General features: G+C 41.9%; 3 protein-coding genes and 1 long non-coding RNA gene across 4 annotated transcripts; 2 read left to right on the top strand and 2 right to left on the bottom strand.

Moving 5' to 3' along the window:
• Positions 1-1,009: 1,009 nt before the first annotated feature.
• Positions 1,010-3,322, top strand: LOC108875473 (tripartite motif-containing protein 16-like). The gene is given in 2 exon segments (XM_018664443.2): positions 1,010-2,476; positions 2,478-3,322. Coding segments are annotated over 2 exon segments (1,677 nt in total). The 5' UTR covers positions 1,010-1,148; the 3' UTR covers positions 2,827-3,322.
• A 1,360-nt stretch (positions 3,323-4,682) lies between these two features.
• Positions 4,683-7,146, top strand: LOC108875472 (tripartite motif-containing protein 16-like). Its single transcript, XM_018664442.2, is given in 2 exon segments — positions 4,683-6,612; positions 6,615-7,146. Coding segments are annotated over 2 exon segments (1,683 nt in total). The 5' UTR covers positions 4,683-4,965; the 3' UTR covers positions 6,651-7,146.
• An 81-nt stretch (positions 7,147-7,227) lies between these two features.
• hsd17b10 (hydroxysteroid (17-beta) dehydrogenase 10) lies at positions 7,228-11,754 on the bottom strand. The gene is made up of 6 exons (XM_018664444.2): positions 11,677-11,754; positions 10,436-10,600; positions 8,730-8,894; positions 8,505-8,633; positions 8,302-8,410; positions 7,228-7,681 (listed from the first exon to the last, which is right to left on the bottom strand). Exons 1-6 carry the CDS (start codon positions 11,698-11,700, stop codon positions 7,491-7,493), a joined length of 783 nt encoding a protein of 260 aa, XP_018519960.1. The 5' UTR covers positions 11,701-11,754; the 3' UTR covers positions 7,228-7,490.
• Positions 11,755-12,860: 1,106 nt separating this feature from the next.
• On the bottom strand, positions 12,861-15,228 carry LOC127142588 (uncharacterized). The gene is made up of 2 exons (XR_007813460.1): positions 15,055-15,228; positions 12,861-14,546 (listed from the first exon to the last, which is right to left on the bottom strand). It is a non-coding gene; the product is annotated as an uncharacterized LOC127142588 (long non-coding RNA).
• Positions 15,229-16,129: the final 901 nt, after the last annotated feature.

Genomic DNA, 16,129 nt, shown 5'->3' with positions numbered 1-16,129 from the left:
TATTTCAGGATGGGAAGAGCACTCCCCAGTCAGGAGCCTACGCTGCTGCAGGAGCTGAATGGGGAGTTTTTGATGCTGAGGCCAAAGGGCCCAACGCCAGTGCAGGAGCCTCTGCTGGTTCTCTCGGTGCCCAAGCTTTTGCGAAAGCAGAACTGGCCAGTGCTTCAGCCTCTGCTGGTCCTCTGAAGGCGAAAGTTGGCCTGGCTGCAGATACTGGTGTTGGTGTCGGTCCTGGCAGGTGTAGAGGCAAAGGTGCTGGGAACTGGCGTCTCCATCGGTCGTAAAATGGGCATTTATGTGTTAGGGACAGGGTTTGAATTCAAGCTGTGGTAGAGATTGTGGCTTCCAGATACAGCTCTTTGTGACTGTACTTTACATTACAATAATGAAACCTCTTTTGTGACTTTTTTTTTTTTTTCAAATTTACTGCATTTATAAATTAAACTTCAAAAATTTGCTTTCCTGTAGCAGAGATTAAACATTACCAGGTTTTGTCATATTTACAATAAAGTGGATAGTTCAGATTATCCTGCCAGCTTCCACTCAGAGTCATCATAGTTTATTAGTTAATATTAAACTTCCCTCGTATTCACGCAATGTTTTCTTCTTATTGTCTCTATTTTTATACATCCTGCAGCTTGCAGTGGAAGAATAAGATCTTTAGTTGATATGAACCTGAGCACATCTGAACCTTATGATACAAAATGTTAATCAAACTCTATCTCAGGAGAACAAAGGAGCTCATTCTGAAAACTGGTGAACCATCTCTAAACCCAGAGATCCCAAGAAGAGTTTATCACCTAAAAGTTGAGGTGATCAGTGTTTTTAAAGGAGAAATCAGCTCCGATGTTAACAAAGGGTTAAACACACAGTATCAAACCGCTCCTCTTCCTGAATGAATCAAAGTCTGATAACCCTCCCTCTTCTTCCTGCTCTCAAACACAGCCAGCTCCACCCTGTTCTTATATTTCCTTGTTCCCTCCCCTTCAGATCTACAGTTTGAAGATGGGTGGAACCAACATGTGGTGAAGTGCAGGAGCTGACAGGCTCCGTCCACCCAGGAAACACATGTTGTTTAGATCAGAGCTCAAACTAGTTTCACTTCTGAGAAAGTGGAACTCAGACAGTCATCGACACTGAGAGGTGAAATGGCGGAGAAAGGACTTCAGCTGGACCGGGAAACCATCTCTTGTTCCATCTGTCTGGATCTACTGAAGGATCCGGTGACTGTTCCCTGTGGACACAGCTACTGCATGAACTGTATTAAAAGCTTCTGGGATGAAGAGGATGAGAAGGAAATCCACAGCTGCCCTCAGTGTAGACAGACCTTCACACCGAGGCCTGTCCTGGTGAAAAGCACCATGTTAGCAGTTTTAGTGGAGGAGCTGAAGAAGACTGGACTCCAAGCTGCTCCTGCTGATCACTGCTATGCTGGACCTGAAGATGTGGCCTGTGATGTCTGCACTGGGAGGAAGATGAAAGCTCATAAGTCTTGTCTCCAGTGTCTGGCCTCTTACTGTGAGAAACACCTGCAGCCTCATTTTAAATCACCTACATTTGAGAAACACAAGCTGGTGGACCCCTCCAAGAAGCTCAAGGAGAACATCTGCTCTCGTCACGATGAGGTGATGAAGATTTTCTGCCGCACTGATCAGCAGTGTATCTGTTATCTCTGCTCCATGAGTGAACATAAAGGCCACGACACAGTCCCAGCAGCAGAGGAAAGGACTGAGAGGCAGAGAGAGCTCGAGCTGAGTCGACTAAAACTCCAGCAGAGAATCCAGGACAGAGAGAAAGATGTGAAGAAGCTTCAACAGCAGGTGGAGGCTATCAGTCGCTCTGCTGATAAAGCAGTGGAGGACAGTGAGAAGATGTTCACTGAGCTGATCCGTCTGATGGAGAAAAGAAGGTCTGATGTGAAGCAGCAGATCAGATCCCAGCAGGAAACTGAAGTGAGTCGAGTCAAAGAGCTTCAGGAGAAGCTGCAGCAGGAGATCACTGAGCTGAGGAGGAAAGATGCTGAGCTGAAGCAGCTCTCACACACAGAGGATCACAACCAGTTTCTACACAACTACCCCTCACTGTCAGCACTCAGTCAATCTACACACTCATCCAGCATCAAGATCCGTCCTCTCAGGTACTTTGAGGATGTGACAGCAGCTGTGTCAGAGCTCAGAGATAAACTACAGGACATTCTGACAGAGAAATGGACAAACATCTCACTGACACTGACTGAAGTGGATGTTTTACTGCCACAACCAGAGCCCAAGACCAGAGCTGAGTTCTTAAGATATTCACAGGAAATCACACTGGATCCAAACACAGCAAACACACGTCTATTATTATCTGAAGGAAACAGAAAAGCAACATTAATGAGAGAAGAACAGTCTTATTCTAGTCACCCAGACAGATTCACTAAATGTTGTCAGGTCCTGAGTAGAGAGAGTCTGACTGGACGTTGTTACTGGGAGGTGGAGTGGAGAGGAAGATAGAGGAGTTCATGTAGCAGTCTCATACAAGAATATCAGCCGAGCAGGGAGTGTGAATGAATGTGGATTTGGAAACAATGACAAATCTTGGGTGTTAAGATGTTTCCCAAACAGATATGACTTTTACTACAACAAGATCAACACTCCAGTCTCAGGTCCTCGGTCCTCCAGAGTAGGAGTGTACCTGGATCACAGAGCAGGTATTCTGTCCTTCTACAGCATCTCTGAAACCATGACTCTCCTCCACAGAGTCCAGACCACATTCACTCAGCCTCTCTATGCTGGACTTTGGTTTTGGTTCTATGGAGTCACTGCTGAGTTGTGTAAACTGAATTAGACTAAAGTCCTTTAAGGAGCAGTGGGTCAAAATCTGTGTTTGACTTCTTGAATATACTTAGTCTCCATGTTCTTTGATTAAAACTCATTGTTGTGTCATTTCTGCACAGAGATCACCTGTCAATCAACAAGTGATGCTCAGCTCTTTACCATCTTCTCATTTATTGTCCTGTTGATGTTTGAGTCTCTTTAGGTGGAGCTGGAGCCATGGAGGAGATCACTGCTCAGGATGATTTTCCTCTTTTACCTAAACTGACATTTGTCCACATGAAAACAGAAACTTGTCTGTGCTCTAAATGATTGTTGAATATTTCTTTGGATGTGTTTGTATGTTGTTGTTTCTCTTCCACTGCACGGGCCTCAACAGAGAAATCACCACACCTTCCTTTATCAGAGGCTGCACCTGGAAATGATTGGAAATGTATCATTTGTCTGTTGTTTTTCAATTCATGTAAATATGAAATTACTCAAATGATTCAATAAAATATATGATCAGAGTCTGAAGTTCTTCCTGTCACTTTATAATCTGCTGTTAATTCATTTCAACATCAGTCAATCTGACAGTTATTTTCTTTAATAACTGATTGATTGTTCAGTGAATAAAATGTCAACAATAGTGGAAAATGCCCTTAATTATTCCCTGAAGCTCAAGTGAATATATTCTAATATCTTGTTTTGTATGATCAGCTGTCAATAACACACAGATGTTGAGTTTACTCTCATGGAAAACTGGAGGAAAAAAGCAAATATTCATATTTAAGAAGCTGGAACCAGTGAATTTTAGACAGGTTTGCTTCAAAATGAAGAATGTTGATAATTATTTATTTGTCAATCAGCTCATCACTTCATATCTACACCACTGGTTGGGATCTCTGTGTGTGGAGAAATAATTAAACATCAGCTCTTTCTCTTCTTCAGTTAAAGTCAGATTACCAGCCCTGGTTAGTTCAGGTGATACTTGGTCATAAACCAAGGTTTGGACAAATAACACTTTTTACCAGATGGTGGTGCTGGAGGAAAGGTGATGGGATCACCCAAGTCAGTATCACTCTGAAAATGAAAAGGTCAAGAAAAGTGAAAGTTTCAAGACGACTCACTGAACTAGATTTGAATTTTGAGTTTAGAAATGAGCAGTGATTGATTTTATTTTTAGATCATTTACTGTGTCAAGACTTTTCTTTTTCCTTCATGACATCTGTTGTTGTTTGAGCCAGTTGATGCAATGAGCTCAGGAACATTGTTCTTCAGTATCATCCCTGTCACTCAGACGTCTTAAACAGGAAGTGTCTGAATCACAGACCTGTCTTCATCGTGGTTTACCTTGTTTTACTTTTGACCAGAGAGAAAAAACAATCTGACGCCTCAGAGACACGTAGAAAAAGACACAGAACAGCCTCTGTCAGCTCGCTTTTTTATATCACACAGAAAGAAGGATTTCTGGGGAATATGAGGCTCAATGCATGCTGGGAAGTGTGTGCAAATAAGCTATCAGTGCTGCTAAATAACCTTTAAGTTGTGCTTCACTACAGTTTGTTTGGTTTGTGTGAAGCTTGTGTATTAATAATTGTATCGACATTAATCAGTCAAACTTCAGCTTCACTAATGACAGTGTAACCACTTCAGTGTAATGTCTGTTGGATCATTTGGAAACAGCTGAAAGGATATTATTGATCACATGTAGAAAACTGCAGAGTCAAATGATGTGGTGCGTTCATGTCCTCTGGGATTCAGAGTTGCAACAAGTAACTTGTTTCATTGTTGATGTAAAAGCATCAAACATCAAGTTTATCACCTAAAAGTTGAGGTGATCAGTGTTTTTAAAGGAGAAATCAGCTCCGATGTTAACAAAGGGTTAAACACACAGTATCAAACCGCTCCTCTTCCTGAATGAATCAAAGTCTGATAACCCTCCCTCTTCTTCCTGCTCTCAAACACAGCCAGCTCCACCCTGTTCTTATATTTCCTTGTTCCCTCCCCTTCAGATCTACAGTTTGAAGATGGGTGGAACCAACATGTGGTGAAGTGCAGGAGCTGACAGGCTCCGTCCACCCAGGAAACACATGTTGTTTAGATCAGAGCTCAAACTAGTTTCACTTCTGAGAAAGTGGAACTCAGACAGTCATCGACACTGAGAGGTGAAATGGCGGAGAAAGGACTTCAGCTGGACCGGGAAACCTTCTCTTGTTCCATCTGTCTGGATCTACTGAAGGATCCGGTGACTGTTCCCTGTGGACACAGCTACTGCATGAACTGTATTAAAAGCTTCTGGGATGAAGAGGATGAGAAGGAAATCCACAGCTGCCCTCAGTGTAGACAGACCTTCACACCGAGGCCTGTCCTGGATGAAAACACCATGTTAGCAGTTTTAGTGGAGGAGCTGAAGAAGACTGGACTCCAAGCTGCTCCTGCTGATCACTGCTATGCTGGACCTGAAGATGTGGCCTGTGATTTCTGCACTGGGAGGAAGATGAAAGCTCATAAGTCTTGTCTCCAGTGTCTGGCCTCTTACTGTGAGAAACACCTGCAGCCTCATTTTAAATCACCTACATTTGAGAAACACAAGCTGGTGGACCCCTCCAAGAAGCTCAAGGAGAACATCTGCTCTCGTCACGATGAGGTGATGAAGATTTTCTGCCGCACTGATCAGCAGTGTATCTGTTATCTCTGCTCCATGAGTGAACATAAAGGCCACGACACAGTCCCAGCAGCAGAGGAAAGGACTGAGAGGCAGAGAGAGCTCGAGCTGAGTCGACAAAAACTCCAGCAGAGAGTCCAGGACAGAGAGAAAGATGTGAAGGAGCTTCAACAGGAGGTGGAGGCTATCAGTCGCTCTGCTGATAAAGCAGTGGAGGACAGTGAGAAGATGTTCACTGAGCTGATCCGTCTGATGGAGAAAAGAAGGTCTGATGTGAAGCAGCAGATCAGATCCCAGCAGGAAACTGAAGTGAGTCGAGTCAAAGAGCTTCAGGAGAAGCTGCAGCAGGAGATCACTGAGCTGAAGAGGAAAGACGCTGAGCTGAAGCAGCTCTCACACACAGAGGATCACAACCAGTTTCTACACAACTACCCCTCACTGTCAGCACTCAGTCAATCTACACACTCATCCAGCATCAAGATCCGTCCTCTCAGGTACTTTGAGGATGTGACAGCAGCTGTGTCAGAGCTCAGAGATAAACTACAGGACGTTCTGAGGGAGAAATGGACAAACATCTCACTGACACTGACTGAAGTGGATGTTTTACTGTCACAACCAGAGCCCAAGACCAGAGCTGAGTTCTTAAGATATTCACAGGAAATCACACTGGATCCAAACACAGCAAACACACATCTGTTATTATCTGAAGGAAACAGAAAAGCAACATATATGAGTCAACAACAGTCTTATTCTAGTCACCCAGACAGATTCACTGAATGTTTTCAGGTCCTGAGTAGAGAGAGTCTGACTGGACGTTGTTACTGGGAGGTGGAGTGGAGAGGAGGATTATTTGGAGGAGTTCATGTAGCAGTCTCATACAAGAATATCAGCCGAGCAGGGAGTGAGAATGAATGTAGATTTGGAAACAATGACAAATCTTGGGTGTTAAGATGTTCCCCAAACAGTTATGACTTTTACTACAACAAGATCAACACTCCAGTCTCAGGTCCTCTGTCCTCCAGAGTAGGAGTGTACCTGGATCACAGAGCAGGTATTCTGTCCTTCTACAGCATCTCTGAAACCATGACTCTCCTCCACAGAGTCCAGACCACATTCACTCAGCCTCTCTATGCTGGACTTTGGCTTTTCGGTTCTATGGAGTCACTGCTGAGTTGTGTAAACTGAATTAGACTAAAGTCCTTTAAGGAGCAGTGGGTCAAAATCTGTGTTTGACTTCTTGAATATACTTAGTCTCCATGTTCTTTGATTAAAGCTCATTGTTGTGTCATTTCTGCACAGAGATCACCTGTCAATCAACAAGTGATGCTCAGCTCTTTACCATCTTCTCATTTATTGTCCTGTTGATGTTTGAGTCTCTTTAGGTGGAGCTGGAGCCATGGAGGAGATCACTGCTCAGGATGATTTTCCTCTTTTACCTAAACTGACATTTGTCCACATGAAAACAGAAACTTGTCTGTGCTCTAAATGATTGTTGAATATTTCTTTGGATGTGTTTGTATGTTGTTGTTTCTCTTCCACTGCACGGGCCTCAACAGAGAAATCACCACACCTTCCTTTATCAGAGGCTGCACCTGGAAATGATTGGAAATGTATCATTTGTCTGTTGTTTTTCAATTCATGTAAATATGAAATTACTCAAATGATTCAATAAAATATATGATCAGAGTCTGAAGTGTTTTAAAGACGTTGTACGCACATAAAAAAAATCTACACATGGAGTTTTTAAGAAAAAGAAAATCACGTTAGTGTAGATAATCAAACCCATCAGAGGTTTATTATAATCTGGATTAGTTTACAAAACAACCAAAGTGGAGTTCACAAAGTACTGCAATGATCTGAACGATGCACAGTCTCATTTTTACACACTTTCACAGTCTCACACACAAAACAGTGTTGGTGATTCATAAGTTTATATTTACTGAACGCAGCTTTCTACAACAGGAAGCCACCAGGCAGGCAGACACACACACACACACACACACACACACACACACACACACACGTCTGTCTCAGGGCTGCATGCGAATGGCTCCGTCCAGTCGAATGACTTCTCCATTAATCATGGGGTTCTCGGCCAGTGATGTCACCAGGTGGGCAAACTCGGCGGGGTCTCCCAGGCGCGGGGGGAAGGGCACCTGGCGAGCGAGAAAAGAGCGCACCTTCTCTGGAAGACCGGCCAGGAGAGGAGTGGAGAAGAGACCTGGGGGAAGAAAGAGGAGGGATACGGATTTAGGTCCAGGTTGCGGTAAAACTAAAACAAGACAGGGCAAGACAGACCACATTTCTTTGACAGTGGTCAATGAGGACGTTAGACGCAAAGAAAACAAAGTGTAATCAGGCTTCTACAGGGTTCAGCAAATTAAATTCAAGACTTCTTCTGTCAAACAGAATGCACTTCATACCTGTTTCAGTTCATATCTATCATGATTACAGGAACTTAAAGACATCTGTATCAGACTTTTGGATAAACTTCCTCGCTCTATATAACACTTCCCCCTTTTCATAGAGATCTGTAGTAAAGAAGATTATGCCGTCTTTGCTCGTTTACACTGAACCATAAAAGGTGGCATGATGCCTTCTCAGTGTGTGATTCTACACAGCATGTCAGCATCGTGGGATCAGAGGTGTGACGTGTAACACAGCAGAGTTGGTTGTCGGTGTTTGTCCCCTTTACACAGACATCGATTTGGTTTTGTGACCTCTGCTTCCAGCTCAAAGGTGGGACAACAGTGGCTTGTGTTATGGTGTAAAACACACCATAAATGAGGTGTCAGCTCTTTGTTGATTGATATGAACCAAGCTTTATGTATGTAGACTAACCAGGTGCTATGGTGATGACTCTGATGCCCATGGGCGCCAGGTCTCGTGCGATGGGGAGCGTCATTCCAACAATACCACCTTTAGAAGCTGAATAAGCTGCTTGGCCGACCTAAAGCAAAAACAGAGAGAGAGATTAAAAAACCCTGATAAACAGAGCAACTGTTTTTTATTCTTTTTATATGTGTGTGTGTGTTTGTAATTACCTGTCCATCAAAGGCTGCCACGCTGGCAGTGTTAATGATACATCCTCTGTGTCCGTCTGCGTCCGGCTCGTTCTTCCCCATCTCACCCACAGCAAGACGAATCACATTAAAGGTTCCTGCAATGTTCACCTGCAGGAGAAGAAAAAAAAACAATACCACACAGTTAAAAGTCACAGGTGACGTGTCTGATGAGCTGTGACTGGTGTTTCTTGTGGTCCATCGTACGTTGATAACACGCTGGAAGTCCTCCAGGCTGTGAGGAAGATCCTTTTTAAAGTTGTAGGTCTTGACGGCCACGGCGATGCCGGCACAGTTAACGGCCAGGTCCAGCTTCCCAAACTTCTCCTTGGCGAGGGAAACAGCTGACTGCACGTCTGCTTCTGATGTAACCTGGGAAATGACAAGGCCGCTTTTAGGACTAGAGACAGGTCTGACATTAAAAGTGAACAACAGACAGAACTTAAAGCATCAAACATGAACCACATGCATACAGTAGCCAGGGTTTTCTCCAGCAACAAAACCATTCTGGATGCCTCTTAAGTCAAATTAATGTAAAATAACTGCAGGGAGCCGACTTTTCCCAGATCTATGGTTGAATATTTAATTGGAAATGTGCATCGAAGTCTTCCTCAGACGGAGGGAAAACCCTGGTAGTGACACCGGTGGTTGATGTTAGACTGCCATCTAGTAGGCTGCAGAGTGTATTACACCTCCAGTCACAGCTGCAGACTTGATCTGGATTTGAACCAGTTTTAACTTAACCAGAATAAGACGCCAAAAAACGCAACACAGACATGTCAACACCTCATAAAGTTTATATAATAAACACAGTTACTTATTTACACATCCAGCTGTTATGGAGCAACATTATCATTCATTTGGAGTCATATTTCTGGGCCTAGACTGCCGGGGGACTTCCCATGATGCACTGAGCTCATCTCTCTCCCTCTCTCCTCCTCCATCTGCACATATTCATATCCCATAAATGCACATTACTGACCCCACATCCTCTCTTTCCTCCTGTTGCTTTCTCAACAACGCCAAAACATGTTCTGTAATTTTTATTTTACTTTGTTTTCTTTCTTAAGAGTCAAAGTACTGACACAGGCTGACAGAGTGGACAAGAGGTAAGAAGTGTCAAATAATCATTTTACTCATCTCTATCATGGTGAATGAATAAACCAGGTGAGTGATACATCATGTGCTTCCATTCCCCTGATTTCATATGTTTTTTAATCACCAGTCACCAGTGAGCTCTGTGTTTATACTTACATGTTAAACTTCTTTTTTTCTCATGACGTTAGGGTTGGTTGCTCCTTCCGCGCTTGTTTGTTATATGTTTTTTTTAACGCTTGCGGGCGATTTCCTGGTGACTCCAAGTTTAGAAATGCAGATTTACGGAGTGCTCACGAAGGGCTCAAAATTACCTGTGAGAGAGCCCTTGTGCATTTGACGACAACAACTGAACCGCACCTTTAAAGTGAGACTATGAGCGTGGACACTGAGAGATCCACTGTTACGATTATTTTGTTTGTTTTTTTAAATTTGTATATATACATATATATATACACACACATATATATATATATATACACATATACACACACACACACATATATATATATATATATATACACACAAATGTACATACAATAGCTACTGTTTTTTACAGTATGGAAGAAAAAGCATCCAGAACATAAAGCTAGATAAAGATAACAACGTAAATGAATAAATAAATGAATAAATTTCTAATACCTTGGTTCTATGTGGTTCAAATAAATTACATACTTCAGTTTCACATTTCTAAGCATAAATTATTCTCTCAGCCTCACCTCACAACCTCTTCAACACTCTACAAGGTTCGATCAAAAAGTTCTGAGACTGTTCCCGTTGCAAACCAACAGAGCACGGCATGGGGGTTTTGGACTCACGTCTGCAGGAGCGAAGGCACAGCGTTCTCCCAGACTTTCGGCCAGAGCTTGTCCATCGGAGGAGGGCAGGTCCAGGATCACGGCAGACGCTCCGCTCTGCACCAGACGCTCCACGGTGGCCCGGCCCAAACCAGAGGCACCGCCCGACACCAGGCCAACCATACCCTACAAGAGGAAACACAAGGAGTAAGGAGGAGGAAAAAGAACATGGGTCACTGAGAAAGATGGGTGAAAAGAAAGATCACAACTGCTCTGATTAATTTAAAATACATCAGACAGCAGTAGCAAACAAACAATTAAGTTTATTAATCAATTAGCTGATCAACAGAATGTGTCAATGTCCAAATATGCCAAAATATTCCCAAATTCCAGCTCCTAAATTATTAGAATTTGCTGCTGTTATCTGTGATTCATGATAGTACACTGAATATTTTTAGGCTTTAGCCTGCTGACCCATTTTTTATCAAGAGTTTTACATTTTGTAGACCAGAAGATTAATGAGGAAAATAATTATCAGATTAATCAAGAATTAAATTGTCAGTTACAGCCCTGATTGTTTGTAAGAGGAGTTCGTTAATTTATACTTTTTACCAAAGAAACAGTCCTGATAGTAGTCTGTGTTATCCACATCAACTGAGACACTGTTTCTGGAAAAAGTCGCTGTCGCTTTAACAAAGACACCAAAGCCTATTAAGAATTCTCTATATTTTGAAAGTTTCCTGGCTAAATATCGGTAATGAACGCTGAGTATTAATGATTTCCAAGTCTTTTTAACTGATCTACAGTTCGGCGTTTGTCTTGAACTTGCTGGGTCTGATTCCATCTGTATGAGCCGCTGACTATCACTCAGTTAAGCACTAGTCTGAATACAGATTTCAGGGAGGCGTTTCTTAAAACCAGAGTGAATAGAACTATGGATTTCGACAGTGTTAGACGAAATTAAATGAAAGTGAGACACTACAACGTTTTTGTAATTTAAGTGGACAGACCCATTATATATTTAAATCTTTGTCTCCGAAATCAAACACTCGATGGGGGGCGCTGTGACGACTCATTGATTCCTCTACACGTTTGCTAAACTTCAGAACTACAAAGAAAGGAGCCGAGCGGGAGGAGAAAAACTCACACATATCACAACACAAACAAGTTAAACGTCTCATGCACCATATTTTCTCGAAGTAAACAGCATAGGTGTTGGGTTGCGGAGCGTAGACACATTTATTTATCTCTTCTTTCCTCACCTTGACACACCGAATGTTCGCCATGTTTTCTCGGCCGTGACGTCACGTCAAAGATCGCCTATGTTCGAGAGGAGTCACTGTTTTTAAAGCTCCCAGTGGATCTTACACAACAGTTATTTAACAAAAACAAAATTAACAATGTTTCTTTTAAACATAATTTAAACTTTATTCAAGAAATATGAAGTGTTTTTATATATTACAATATTTTCATTAGGTTATTTTCTTAAAGAAAGGGTGTGAAAATATCACCTTTATCAGCCAAACATTTACACACTTTTGACCTTCTAGCTGCTCCCAGTGCACTTTCAGCTCTAAGAACAATAGAGAGACAAATAGACAGCCAAAAAGGACAATACAACTGAAGAAACTGAACAAAGATATGTAAACATGAATATATTACTCTCTTACATATAAAGAAATACATAAAAACACAGTACTATATATTTGTTTTGTATATATATTATCAAAAGATGCATGTTTGGTACTGTAGAGGTATTGGAATGCCATGTGGATTGAAACAGATTCTTGGTAAGACATAAAATATAAATACATAGATAAAAACAACACAAAGTATGGAGATAGAGGTCAAACTGTTTCTGTAAACTGTAAACAAGGTTATAAAATAGTGCAAGAAGTACTGGAGTGTATTCATTTGCTTTCTATACATGTAGTAGGTGGTTATGTACAGTCATTTCTTTATTAATCTTCCAGTTATTTTTTGATTTTGTCTCTAAAACGACATCAAGTCCAGGAAAAATGTAGCAGAAATACAATCAGAGTGAGAGCTCTGTATTTCATTCGTCTTTGGTCACAGCATGAAGGGCGCATAAGCCCCGCCCCTCATGGTTCTGATCTGACTAATCGGCTACAAGCTTCCGGGGAACGCCCCCTCTTCCTATAGGCTGACTGTCAGAATAAATAAGCGGGATGTTGTCCAATCACAGCAGCTCTGCTCCTCACCAAGGTCAGCTCAGGCGAACAACTGATGCTTCAGGAGATTTTGATTTTACTTTATTTCTAATTTAAAAGTCAAACTTAGACTTTAGACGGTTTTAACTGTTACATGGCTGTTTTGTGTGCTGCTTAAAAAAATAAGAAGCCTGTAGTTAAACGCATTAATATAGATTTTACTCAACGTATTTGGTCCTGGAAATTGGGATGGGTGGAACAATTTAGATACAAAATAACAGAAATATATCCTTTATTCTTATAATGTGCATGCAAAAATAAAGCATTTATAAGAAAAAAAAAAGAATCTATAATTATAACATTAAAATAAACCAGCATTTCAGCACAAATCAGGAAAATATAAAGCATTGGTGCATTTAATTTAATAATGAATTAATCAGTTTATTTTTACAGTGAACCAGTTTATCTTTTAGTCCAGTTTTCCTAAAAAAATAAAGGTATTTATTTTAGAACTGCAAACATTAGTCAGTTTATCTTTTAGTCAACTTAACAATCAGCTGTTCAGTCAGTTAATTGTATCAGTCATTGTTTAAGCAGAGACTCCAGGTGTTCTCTGGTAGCAGCTTCCCCAGTGTGAAGAACTGTAGATTTTCTCTTTTAAAATCTCTTTGGGTTTTGGACTGTGGTGATCAGCACTTTTCACCTTTTTCTGACATTTTACAGCCCACACGGTATAAAATCAGCAAATTATACACTGAAAATAACAGTATAGAGAGATTTAATGAATGGATTATTACACACTAAAAAGTCCTGCAACTGACAATTATTTTAATTGATTAGTAATTTGTCCATAAAAAGTCAGAAAATTCCACAGTCTAGCTGTTGCAGCTCTGCACTATGAGGTAGCAGAGGTAAATGTTTATTCATGCACCTGCACAGCTATAGCTATGAATTTCTGTCAATCAAAATTTCATTAAGCTAAAATACAAAAATAAATATCAGCAAAGCACACATCTAACTACTTACTAGCATATCTAAACCCTGGGCAAAAACACATCTGAACACACCTCAGCAGCTGGAACACAAGTGCATCACGCTGCCACATTGTGGAAGGCAGTAAGTTGTATAGTTGTATCTCCAAAACAGGGGCTGAAATATCACACACCCCACAACAACACAACTTACTACCTCACCACAGCACAGCTACAAACACGTCTGCCCTGACGCACCATGAAACAATCCCAAAATGAACACTTCCTGCAGATTTGTTGTCACAGTGTGAGGGCAGAGTCAAAATCTGTTCCATCCTTCAGTAAGTTTGTATTTTAATTTAATCAGACAGGGATTGTGTGTATGGTTTTAGTGCTTTTTTTGCATGTTTGCTAAAAAAACTCGTCCTTAAACACAGAGAAACTGAAGCTAAATATGATTATCAGTCAGATTACTAATAAGACAGGTGTTATCTCTAATTGTTCACCAGCCAGGGGACACGGTAGGACAGCAAGACACAGACTACAACCAGTGAAACGAACCCAGAATTCAAGATGCAAATTTACTGATCGTGTGTTGGTCGCCGGCGGCAACAGATGCTCCAGTCGCCGTGGCAACTAGACTTGGAAGCGTCAGGCGGTCCCCGTCGTGTTAGGTGATGGTGTGGACGCCGTGAGAAAGACAGTAGGCTGTATAGTTATCTCCCAGATCTGGTGTGATCCTAAAACTATACAAACTACTACCTCATCCCACAGCCCCCCCTCCCCTTCCTCTCTCCCCCTCTCCCTCCCCCGTCCTCCTCCAGAGTCCAGATCACTGACAACTTTAGGCCTGTGTGTGTGTGTGACAGGATTAAAAGAATAGAGATGGAAGAAGAGGTAGCAGGTCCTCTGAAAAAGGTGTAGCCTACTTCTCAGGAGGCTCCCTGTCCTTGAAGAAGGGGTGGGGGGTCTCCAGTGCCAAACCAAGACCTGAGGAACAAGAAAACACACGTTATAAGGAGCAGGACGTAATGGACTGGCATCTACATGAACCTAACCCACACAGAAACCACTAACGTTTACAGCTTGTGTCCCAAACCAGGTGAGGCTAACAGGCTAACCTGGTCACTATCTCCCCGTCTCCAGCTGGCTAACATCAGCCTTTAGGTTTTGTTGACATTACGGCGATATTTATCATAAAAGTAAGAGCGAAAACCAGCTGCTGCTAATACAAGGGAGTTCATTTAGCATCGGCAGTCCTGCTTTGGAGGTCAGCTAAAGCAGCTAGCTCGCTGACAGCTAGCTGGAATTGGCGGTTCTCGACCCTCTCCGTCCGGCTGTTGTCACATCCGCCGCCCCGGACACGCTCAACACACACACACCCGCGGCTGTCCGTGTCTACAACGGCGAGCTTCCTACCCTCTACCTCCCGCCACCTCCACCCCCACTAACTCGTCGTCTGTGAGGCGTGTGCCAAACCGAAGCAGCGGGGTTTTACCTCCAGCCTTCAGTTAGCCCAGGTAGCTCCGCTATCATCCTCGCCATCTTTCCTGGCGGAGCGGGTTTGTGGTCGCTTGCTGGGAGCTGGTGGCATGTCCAAGTATCGCGAGATTGTACGCAAACAGAACGAGACTTCAGCTGCGAGCAAATCTCAGAGGGAAAAATACAGTGCAGTGCAGAAGTAAACACTACATGATAGTAACACTCCAATTAGAGGTAAAAAATCTGGACAAGTATAAATAAATAAATAAAAATACATGTAGAAATAAACAAATAAATAAATACATAAATGTAGAAATAGCATTTTACATTACCAAATGTATTTGTTTTGCATTTATTTATTTATACTTTTTTCATTTCTTGTCTTTCATGTAACGATTTATATCAGTTATGAACATGGCTGGATTAAGACACAACAGGTCCCTGGGCTCAGAAAATGCCCCCCACCCACCCCTCCTACAGAGAGAGACAGAAAACAACCACAAACAGCTGCAGCCATGTTGTTTATATCTCTTATGGTCTTTTACAACGTTTTTATGTGCCCCTGGAGGTTTTGAGATTCTTTTTCTTAGTCATTTTGCATCATCTTGTGTTCATTTTGTGGATATGTTTATTGACATTTTATGCTCATTTTGCATCATGTTGTTTGGTGTCTATGGTTATGATGTCTCTTTGTGTTTGTTTTGCATCTCTTTGAGGAGGTTTTGTGCCTCTGAAGCTCTTTTGTGTCTCTCTCTGGAACATTCTGCAGGTGAAGACCATGGGCTCATTGATCCTTTAGAGGAAGAGGCCTTATCAGTCAGCACTCATGTTTATATGCCGTTAATAACATCTTTTGAGTTTCCAGGTTGTGGAAAATCCTCCTGCAGCATGATGCTTTTTGTCTCTTTAGCTTTTTAATTCCTTTCCAGTGGTTCTGACCACTTATTCTTGACATCTGGGCCAAAATCCTCATAAACTGCTTATTAATAAAACATGTTTATTCGCTCCCTTCACTCTCTAGTTAGACATTAAGTATCTACCTCCACTGCAGCAAACACGGTTCAATCGATCTTCACGATTTCAAAATCAAA

Source organism: Lates calcarifer, linkage group LG6, assembly GCF_001640805.2.
Source record: "Lates calcarifer isolate ASB-BC8 linkage group LG6, TLL_Latcal_v3, whole genome shotgun sequence".
Lineage (NCBI taxonomy): Eukaryota > Metazoa > Chordata > Actinopteri > Centropomidae > Lates > Lates calcarifer.
This window is presented reverse-complemented; position numbering and strand designations above follow the sequence as displayed.